Raw genomic sequence first — 11462 nt, forward strand, 5'->3', positions numbered from 1 at the left:
AAAATCAAGCGCTTCAAATTGGAAAGGGCGCGAAATTTAAATGACAAAAGAAGTCAAAGTAATAGAAAACATATTATTGGCTTTATTCAGGGTTACTGCAATATCCCAATTTGTGATTTTTTCTAGAGATAAAACCAAACATAAACGTAGAATATTAATAATGTTAATGCAATAAAATATGTTTCTAAATATATTTAAAACAATTTTTATTTGTGTTTTCGAGTCAATAAGATCAATTTTCAACCAAAGAAATGAATCTTTAACTAAAATGATGAATCGCCAACCAAGAATATGAATTGTTAACCAAATAGTTGATTTTTCAACCCGAAAAATTAATTTTAAAGAAAGTACATGAGTTTTCACCTAAAAAGGATCAATTTTCAGTTAAGGCAATTAATTTTAAAATAATTAATTCTCAACAAAATAATTTAATTTGAAGTCCAAAATAAGAATTTTCAACCAAAAAAGGTGCAGTTTCAATAAAATATAAAACGAACCAAAAAAGCATAGTTCAATTTGCAGTTAGAAAAGTAAATTTTAAACAAAATAAAAACGAGTTTTCAGCATATTTGAAAACGAGTATTCAGTTACATCTTTAATTTAAAAAATTCATTTTTAACTTAAAAGAAACGGACTCTTAACCAAAGCGATTAATTTTTAATCATAATGATGAATTTTCAACAAAAAATTTTAATTTTTGACCAAAGAGTAGAATTTTCAACTCAAAAGATGAATTTTTTTAGATTACAAAGTTTTATTAAAAAATCGTCCAAGTTTAAGATATATTAAGAGATTTTAAAAAGATAAAAAATGAATTTAAACCCTGAAATAATTTTTTTTTTAAATTATTTTTTAATATTTAGAAATAAAATTTTCGAAGCCTCTTAAGCATTTTGAAAGGTTTCACGATTATAACAAAAGAGAAATTAAATTCATACAATAATTTAAACTGATTTTTTATTTTGAAAAATTAATTTGATGAAATTATTTAAACATACTTTAAAACATTTTTTAAGGTTTCCAAAATTATCAAAAAATAATTCGAAAAAATCGAAATAACTTTAAAAGATATTGAAAAAGTTCAAAAGTTTTGGAAATGGCAAGGAAAATAATTTAAAAGGCCTGTTAACCTTGAGGATCATCCTTCAAGGTCACGCTAATGGTTTTCCAGTCTTTTTTATATATCTCAGATTCTTTTTGACCGATTTTCTTCAGCCTGGGATGAAATTAAAGATCTCTTGAAAATACATCTAGTAAATTTTTGAACAACTTATGGCGCGAAATTCAAATTTTAACAGATATTCAAATAAGTCTAAGACCTTGCATGTCTATTAGAAAATTATACAAGTGAATTTTTTACCATTTGGAATAAAAATAGTCGTTTAGAATGTTCCCGAAATTCTTGACACTAACAAAATATTTTTCTACACGAAATCCTTCTGATTAAAATAAATATTGCAGTTTATAAGGCCAGTTTTATTTACCGAATTTCTTTAGTAATATACGATGTATGTTTTCCTCCAAATATCATAATTTTTGTTTTATTTACGTTAATTTTGAAGCCCATATTCTTCATACTTGTATTTAGTTTATTTAACATTCTTTGCGAGAGTTCGATTGACTCTGCCATAACCACCTTATTATCGGCGAAAGCTAACCCACGTACCCTCAACCCTAACCCACGTACAATCACTGTTCTGAGCTCCACACCTTCTTCGTCAATGGGTATAATTGTTAGATAGTTGCCTATGTAAATAATTAATTTGAAAACCGTTCAAAATTTAAAAATTACTGGGACCAAATTATTCCTTCTACCTTCCTTAAAAGGTGATCAAGCTTTACTTTACAAAAAATTAATAAAAAGTAGGTTTTTCTTTTTTTCGGTAACCGAACTATTTAATGAAAAATTAGCTTGACTTTTCAACCACAGTTTCCAGTTTTCGATCATAATATTTAAAAATTATTAAAGTAATGCAAACTGATAAGAAAGTCTAACTATTTTAGGTTAAAACTTCATTATTCTCTCTTAAAGTCTACTACAAAATTATTAGTTAAAAATTCTTTTTTTCAACCTTTGTTATTTGTTTCAAAATTTAATTCTTTTTTTCTTTTGAGAATTTAACAGTTTTTTTTTAATTCACATTTTTGGTTGAAAACTCAAATTCTTGCTTGAAAATTCGTCTTTTTGGCTTTGAAATTCAATATTTTGATTATCATTTTTGTTTGTTTATTTACCCTGCTTTTATTTTTTCAAGCGAAAATTCGTCTGTTTGCCTTAAAATTTCAACAATTTGATTACCATTTTTGGCAATAAAATTTTTGAATTTTTAAGCCAAAAACCAAGTAATAAAATCTTTACAAAAAAAACAGTTCTTAATCATGAATTTTGTAGTACTCTTTTCAACAGAAAATAATACATTTTTAACCCACAAAAAATTGTATTTTTAGTCAGTTAGCATTACTTTAATAATTTTAAAATGTTAGGACAAAAAACTGAAAATTTTATTTGAAAAGTTATGTTGATTTTCCATTACATACCCTGGAAATAAGAAGTATGTACCTGTTTTTAACTTCTTGTAAAGTTTGGTCACCTCTTAAGGAAGGTTTAAGAAATAATTTACACTCTATAACTTTTTTAAAAATGTGTTTTTCAATTAATTATTTACGTAGACAAGTGCCTAAGAATGGGCCTCATTGACGAAGAAGGTGTGGATCTCTGGACAGTGATGGTACGTGGGTTATCGTTTGCAAAAAGTAAAGTTATAGGGTGAGCTTTAGCATATTATTTCAAAAATTTCAACCACAAAAATAGAAATTCAACTCAAAAAATGTTTTCTTTTATAATTTTCAGGGACCAAAGAAATTTTTTTCATTCAAAATGTACATATTTTCTACTAATTCAACTGAAAAATCTTAAAATAACGGGGAAAATTTCTGTGAAAGAATTCAAGTCTTTTAACTTATTGTAATTAGCTTTTTTAAAATTCAAGTTCTGGTTAAAAATTCATTATTTTTATAGAAAATTTGTATTTTTGATTTGATATTTCAACTAATTGGCTGAAAATTAACAATTTTGTTAAAAATTCATATTTTTAATGTTTGGGAATTAATCTTTTTGACTGGGGATTGAAGTACTTTATTAAAAATTCTACTATTTTATCGAAAATTAACTTTTATGTTGAAAATTTATATTTTCGGGTTGAAAAGTTAACTGTTTTGTTAAAAATTTGCGTTTTTTTTCTGCTTCAAATTTAAACTAGTTGGTTGAAAATTCAACTATTTTGTGAAAAATTCAAATGTTTGGTTTAAAATTATTTATTTATTTTTTAAACTTTCATATTTTAGGGTTATGAATTTAACTATTTTATTATGCATTGAACCACTTGATTGAAAATTAACTTTCTGGTTGAAAATGTATATATTCTTTTGGTTATCAAGACGTCTATTTTGTATAAAATTCACATTTTTATTTTTGAAATATCATCTGTTTTTGTTGAGATTGAACTATTTTGCGGAAAATTTAAATTTTTAGTTCAAAATTAATTTGTTTGTTGAAATCTCGTATTTCTGGGTTAAGAATTCAATTACTTTATTAATATTTCAACTACTTTATTGAAAACTAACTTTTTTGTTGAAAATTTATATTTTCGGGTTGAAAAATGAACTATTTTGTAGAAGAAACATATTTTTGTTTTTCAAAATACCATCTATTTCTTTTAAGGATTTAACTATTTTGTGGAAAATTTAACTATTTGTTTGAAAATTAATTTGTTTGTTGAACTTTTATATTTTAGGGTTAGAAAGTCAATTATTTTATCAACTATTTGATTAATAATTAAATTTTTTGTTGAGAATTTACATTTTTGCTTTAAAAAGTCAACTGTTATGTAGAAAATTAATCTTTTTTCTTCAAATTCAAATTCTTGTTTTCCGAAAAACATATTCAGATTTTCAAAAGAAATAATATAGTATAAATTTAAACAATAAAAATAATATTTGGTCGTATATTTCGGCTCCAAGCAGAAATATAAAGTTCCTGTAAAAAGATGAAATATTTTTTGCGTCAATCTTTTGCCATAATCTAAATAATATTCCTAAGCCCTTAAGACTTGTAAAATTTTATGATTTTTTATATTGTGTCTTTCAGAAAATCATATTTTCCAAGTAAATTTTAGAAACTCTTCAAATGATTTTAAAATTCTCTTCGCGAGTTGGAATCTTTTACTAAACAGCAAAAAAACAAACAAAAAAGTTGAACTCGAACTTATTTTAAATTTGTAAATAATTTCTTATTAAAAAAGAAAAGATTATTTAAATTATTTTAAATTGCATCATAACATGGGATTTAAAATCTGTGATGTTTCAAATACCTGGAGAAATTTTTCTTCTAAAAATTTGTAAAATTCCTGGAAAAAATGTCATTTATTGTTATTTCCTGTTTCCCGGTCCATTATGAATCTGGGATCCTAAGAAAATCAAGTCTTTTATATGAAAAAAAACATATTGAACAATTACAAACCTTTAAAACTTCTTTTTTATTTTCCTACCACAATTCTACAAAAATATCTGCAGATATAAAATTCGAGCTTTCATTGTAGGAAGACCTTCCATAAAAAAATGACATTAAACCAAATATTATAATAACTTATTAAATTTTCAATTAAAATAAACATAAATACAAAGCGAGTTGACGAAACGCTTGAGCAGTTTCAACGCTTTTTACGTTTGATTTACAACTGCATCATCGCTGTATCTCTTAAAATATTAAGTGTCGACATTAAACATTTAGTTTAAAATAATTAAACATTTAGTTTAAAAATATATTTTGTGCCACGAACAGAAAGTGCTTTTATAAGTCAAAGATATTAGGTCCACAAACTATTCTTGCTAAGACTTGAATTTTTTTAACAAAGGTCCGCAGAACCACCACATAGGTCCGCAGGATCGTCTGCTCGATCGTTTTTTGTTGGGTCCGCAGGACCACCACCTAAGTCCGCAGAACCGCCACTTACGTCCGCAGGACCACAACTAAGTCCGCAGGACCACCACTTAAGTCCGCATGACCGCCGCCTATTATAATGCGTTAAAAAACGTCAAAGTGAAGGCGCCGAATTAATTTCTAGACCTAAAAATATTCTTGAGCGGATATTGGACATGGCATTTAAAAAATGGAAACAGTATTTTATATATAATATATATTAAATGTAAAGTAGAACAAACCAGCCCAAATTTGGGAGGAGATGCAGATATAAACACGCGCTTATAAGTCTTAAAATTGATAATTGACGACAGTTACTTCCAAGCGAAAATTCAATATTCCAATCTGACTCTACTCTCTTTTAGAAACAAACCACCTTGTTAATTATAATTATTTTCACCTTAATGCTACGGCATTTTATGAAAAATAAGTCTCAAAAATATTTCGATTTCTCTTTTTCAACAACTAACGATTGTATAGACTTACATTAGGTAGACGCAGTTTTTTTTTTTTTTACTGATCATTCAAACCTTAATTTTTTGCAGGCGTATCGTCAGAGCTTGGCAGGCTCGAAACTGAAAATAAATAAGGAATCGAATTTATTATATTTAAATTATATTACATTATATTATTTTATTCTCATATTGTATTGTTCTATTAAATTATATTATTTATTAACTTATATTTTTAGATGATATAAATACTTCTGAACTAAACAAAAAAGAAATTAAATTTTTAAAACCAAAAAGAAAAATTTTAAACAAAAGAGTTTTGGTTCAAGAAAACCTTGTCAGTCAAAAAAAGAAACAAAAATTCAACAAAATTGTTGAATTTTCGAGAAACAAATAATTTTTTGGTGTAAATAACATGATTTTTCAACCTTAAAATAATTATTTTCAACAAAAATTACATTATTAACCAAATAGTTGAATTCTTGACAGAAACATTAAATTGCGAAAAACAAAAAAAAAATTTTTACAAAACAGTTGAAGTTTTAATCCAAGAATATAAATTTTTATCGAATAAGTTAATTTTCAATTAAACAGTTGGATTTTTAATAAAATAATTAAATTTTTAATTCCAAAATATAAAAATTCCACAAAACAAATTAATTTTAAACCAAACAACAGAAAGAGATTAATTTACGAAAAAAAGAGAATTTTCAACAAAAAAGAGAATTTTCAACTCAACATTTATAGTTATCAGAAAATAATTGAATCCTGAAGAGCCATAGATTAATATTAAAAAAACAAAATGTGAATTTGAAGCCAAAAATATCAATTTTCAACACAAAGTTCATTTTCAAGCAGATTAATTTTTAATTAAATAGTCCAATTCTTATCCCAAAAATACTAAAGATTAACAAACAAATTAAGTTTAAACTAAAAATTAAAATTTTCATAAAAAAAGATAATTTTCAATAAAATAATTGAATTCTTAACACAAAAATATAAAAGTTCAAAAAATAGATTAATTTTATGCCAAAAATTTAAACTTTCCGCAAAAAAGTTGAATCCTCAACAGAAAGAGATTAATTTTCGAAAAACATATCTATGAATTTTCCACAAAGAAGTAAATTTTCAAAAAAATATTTAAATTTTACACAAAATAATGCAATCCACAAAAGAAAAAGATTAATTTTTGAAAAACTAAAATGTGAGTTTTCAACAAGAAAAAATTTGTTTATAATCAGATAGTTTAAACTTAAAGCCAAAAAAGAAGAATTTTCTACAACACAGTTAACTTTCTAATAAAAATGAAAAACAAAAAATTTCAACAAAAAGGTTAATTTTTAACCAAATACTTGAATTTTTAATCAAATAATTAAATTCTTAACCCAAAAATATAAAAGTTCAACAAACATATTAATACATTTTTTTGTTTTTCACAAAATAGTTTAATTCTCAACAGAAAAACAGAACATTTCTGAAAACAAATATATGAATTTTCTACAAAACAGTTTAAGTTTTAATCCAAGAATATCAATTTTATTTTTAATAGTTTGATTTTTAATAAACTAATTAAATTCTCAACCCAAAAACATGAAAGTTTAACAGACAAGTTAAGTTTGAAACAATTTAAATTTTCCGCAAAATAATGGAATCCTTAACAGAAACGGATAAAATTTCAAAAACAAAAATATGAATTTTCAACAAAACAGTTAATTTTCAACTAAATAATTGAGTTTTCAACCAAATAGTTTAAATATGAGGCCAAAAATGAAAATTTTTCTACAAAACAGTTGAATTTTCAACCCTAAAATAAAAATTGTCATCAAAAAAGACAATTTTCAAAAAAATAGTTTAATTTTTAATAAAATAATTGAATTCCTAACCAAAAAAATATAAGAGTTCAACCAATCAAATTAATTTTATGTGAAAAATTTTTATTTCCGCAAAACAGTTAAATCCTCAAAAGAAAGAGATTAATTTTCGAAAAATTAAAAAGTGAGTTTTCCACAAAAAAGTGCATTTATAACCAGATATTTTAAATTTGGAGACAAAAAAGAAGAATTTTCTACAAAGCAGTTGAAGTTTTAATCCAAGAATATAAATTTTGACCAAAAAAATTCATTTTTAGCCAAATATTTGAATTTTTAATGAAATACCTAAATTCTTAACCCAAAAATATTATTGTTCAAAAAACAAATTAATTTTAAATCAAACATTGGGATTTTGCATAAAAAAGTTGAATCCTCAACAGAAAGACATTAATTGTCAAAAAACAAAAAAATTTTCCACAAAAAAGTAAATTTTCTACTGAATGGCTAATTTTCAAAAACAAAAAATGTAAGTTTTCAACAAAAAAGTTCATTTACAGCCAGACAGTTTACATTTAAAGCGAAAAAAGAAGCATTTTCTACAAAAAATTTGAAATTTTAATCCAAAAATATAAACTACAAAACGTTACTTTTCAATAAAAAAAAGTTCAATTTTTATAAAATAATTAAACTCTTAACCCAAACTAATAATAAAATTAACAAACAAGTTATTTTTTAAAAAGTTTTAATTTTCCGCAAAATTGTTGAATCCTCCACAGAAATGGATGAAATTTCGAAAAACAAAAATAAGAATTTTTAACGAAATAGATCATTTTCAACCAAATAGTTTAATTTTAAAGCCAAAAAACGAATTTTCAACAAAAAAGTTAATTTTTAATCAAATAGGTGAATTTTTAATAAAATAGGTAAATTCTCAATCGAAAAATATGGAAGTTCAACAGAAGAAGAAGATTTTTGAATCAAACATTTTAATTTTGCACAAAATAGTTTAATTTTATATCTGAATAAATTAATTATAGAAAAGCGCAAGTTTCATTTTTTAACAAAAAATTAATTTTTTATCAACTACTCTTAATTTGAAGCCAAAAAGACAAATTTTGTGCAAAACAATGAACTTTTCAAGCCGAAAATATAAATTTTTAACAAAAAAGTTCATTTCCGACAAAATAGTTGATTTTTTAATAAAATAGTTGAATTTTTAATAAAATAATAATTGAATTTTTAACCCTAAAATATCAAAGTTTAATCAATTAATTAATTTTGAACCAAATATTTGAATTTTCCCCAAAACCCTTGAATCTTCAACAGAAAGAGATTAATTTTCGAAAAACAAAAATATGAGTTTTCAACAAAATAGTTCATTTATTATCAGATAGTTTAAATTTAAAGCCAAAAAAGAAGACTTCCCTACAAAACAGTTTACTTTTTAATAAAAAAATTGATTTTCAAAACAAAAAAATTAATTTTTAATAAAATCGTTGAATTTTTAACTCAAAAATATGAAAGTTCATGAAATAAAACATTATTTAATTTTCTTTTTAATTTTTCACAAAATAGTTGAATTCTCAACAGAAAAAAGAGAAAATTTCTGAAAACAAAAATATGAATTTTCAAAAAGACAGTTAATTTTCAAAGAAACAGTCAAGTTTTTAACCGAATAGCTTAAATTTTAGGGAAAAAAAAACACAAATTTTCTACAAAACAGTTTAAGCTTTAATGAAAGAATATCAATTTTATTTTTAATAGTTTGATTTTTAATATACTAAATAAATTCTCAACCCAAAAATATGAATATTCAAAAAACTAATTAATTTTAAGCTTAAATTTTGAATTTTGCACAAAAAAGTTGAATCCTTAGCAGAATTAAATTAATTTTAAAACAAAAAAATCCACAAACAAAATAATTTCAAACAAAAAATTTAAATTTTCGGCAAAATAGATTAAAATTAATATCAAACCAAACATTTAAATTTTTCACACAAAAAATGAATCCTCAATAGAAACAGATTAGGTTTCTTAAAACAAAAATGTGAATTTTGAACATAAAAGTTCATTTTCAACTAAAATGTTTAAATTTTAAACGAAAAAAAAAAATAATTTTCTTCAAGACAGTTGATTTTTTAACCCAAAAAATTAAAATTTATATAAAAAAGATTATTTTCAATAAAATAGTTAGTCTTTTAATCAAATAATTCAATTCTTAACCAAAAAATATGAAAGTTCAACAAATTAATTAATTTTAAAACAAATATTTAAATTTCCTATAAAATAGTTAAAACTTTCAACCGAAACAGAATAATTTTCGAGGAAGAAAAATATCAATTTTTATCAAAAAAGTGAATTTTCAACCAAATAGATTAAATTTGGAGGAAAAAATATATTTAATAAAATAAAAGTATATTTTCTACAAAATAGTTGACTTTTTAACCCGAAAATATAAATTTTCTACAAAATAGTTGACTTCTTAACCAGAAAATATAAATTTTCAACAAAAAAGTTAATTTTTTAATCAAATCGTTGAATTTTTTATAAAACAGTCAAATCCTCAACCAAAAAATATTAATTCCCAAAAATTAAAACTATAAAATTTTAACAAAAAAATAAATTTCTCATTCAATTTATTTAATAATAAATTTAAAATTATATAACTAAATAAATTATAAGTTTAAAGAACTTCGAAATTTAAATTTGATAATAAATTATTTTTTTAATTAATAATTTCTACCAAGAACATGAATTTTCAAAAAAATAGTGTAATCCCCAATTTAAATAAATTTAATTTAAACGAAGCATTCATTTCTAGATTCTCTATTGTTTTTTAACTATTTTAATATTTTAACATTAAGAATTTCTATACTGTTTTTCTACCATAAATTTTCAAAAATACCGCAAAAAGTGAGAAATTTATTATTAAAAAAATCATTGTTAACGTAAATAATTAAAAAAAAGACAGATTATTTCTCATCACTGAATATCTCAGATTTTGGTTGCAAATTCAACTTTTTTTTGTTAAAAATTTGCCTTTTGGGGTTGAAAATCCAGATCTTTTCCTAGAAAATTTACTTTTTGTTTAAAATTCATACTTTTGAATTCGATTGAAATATTTTTGGATGAAAATTCAATTTTTTGTTTGAAAATTTTTGTTTTCGATTTAGAAATTCACCTGTTTTAGTATAATTTTTATTTTTTTTAACAAAAATGCAACCTTTTGGTTAAAAATTTTACTATTTAGCAGAAAATTGGCTTATCGTCCAATCTTTTCTGTCTAATAGTTGAACTTTTAAAAAAATTGTCGTTTTTTATTAAAAATTTAACTGATTTAGTACAAATTTTATTTTTCCAGCATACAAATTTAAATATTTTATACAATTTTTCGTAGAAGCTGATTTTTTATTACAGATTTCATATTTTGTTCGTGAAAAGTCAACTGTAATCTTTTTTAGATGAAAATCTTAATTTTTTGGATCAAAATTGAACTAATTGGTATAGAAATAATTTTTGTTTTGGTTCGAAAAAATTCGGCTTTTTGGATTAAAAATTCCATTTTTTTCGTGAAAGCTAATTTTTTTATTGAAAATTCCATATTTAGATCATGAAAAGTCAAATAGAATCTTTTTTAGATGCAAATTCAACTATTTTTTTATTGTTTTTTTTTATCGTTAAAAAAATGCTTTTTTGAATTGGAAATTCAATTTTTCCGTATAAATTTACTTCTTGTTAAAAATTTTATATTTTGATTTTAAACAATCAAGTGGAATCTTTTTTGGATTAAAATCCAACTATCAAAACAAAATTTTTAAATAAAAATTCATTCGTTTTAAGAGAATTTTTTTTTTTTTTTTTTTATAAAAATACAACTACTTTGGAGAGAATTCAATTATTTTGTCAAAAAGTCATCTTTTTTGGTTGAAAATTTTCAACTTTTTGGATTAATAATTCAATTTTTTTCGTAGTAACTTATTTCTTTGTTAAAAATTCCATATTTTTTTCATCAAGAGTCAACTGGAATTTTTTTTTAGATGAAAATTAAACATTTTTTTTTGAAAATATCTTCTTTTTTTTAAATAAAAATTCATCCGTTTTAAGATCAATTTCATATTTTTTGAATAAAAATGCAACTATTTGGGAGAGAATTCAACTATTTTGTTGAAAATTCTTCTTTTTGGTTTTAAACTTCTTCTTTTTGTATTAATTTCATCTTTT

The 11462-nt window shown here is 22.8% G+C and overlaps 1 protein-coding gene across 2 annotated transcripts in view; it reads right to left on the bottom strand.

Annotated features, from left to right (window-relative positions):
• Positions 1-5479: 5479 nt before the first annotated feature.
• The window catches only part of LOC117178798 (synaptobrevin), a 33490-nt gene continuing 27507 nt past the window's right edge, over positions 5480-11462 (bottom strand). For both annotated transcript variants that reach the window (XM_033370277.1, XM_033370276.1), the window contains exon 3: positions 5480-5553. In XM_033370277.1, coding sequence (XP_033226168.1) covers positions 5510-5553 — 44 coding nt within the window. In that variant the 3' untranslated portion in view covers positions 5480-5509. The remainder of the gene's footprint in view (positions 5554-11462) is intronic.

The sequence above is a fragment of the Belonocnema kinseyi genome, chromosome 8 (genome assembly GCF_010883055.1).
Source record: "Belonocnema kinseyi isolate 2016_QV_RU_SX_M_011 chromosome 8, B_treatae_v1, whole genome shotgun sequence".
NCBI lineage: Eukaryota > Metazoa > Arthropoda > Insecta > Hymenoptera > Cynipidae > Belonocnema > Belonocnema kinseyi.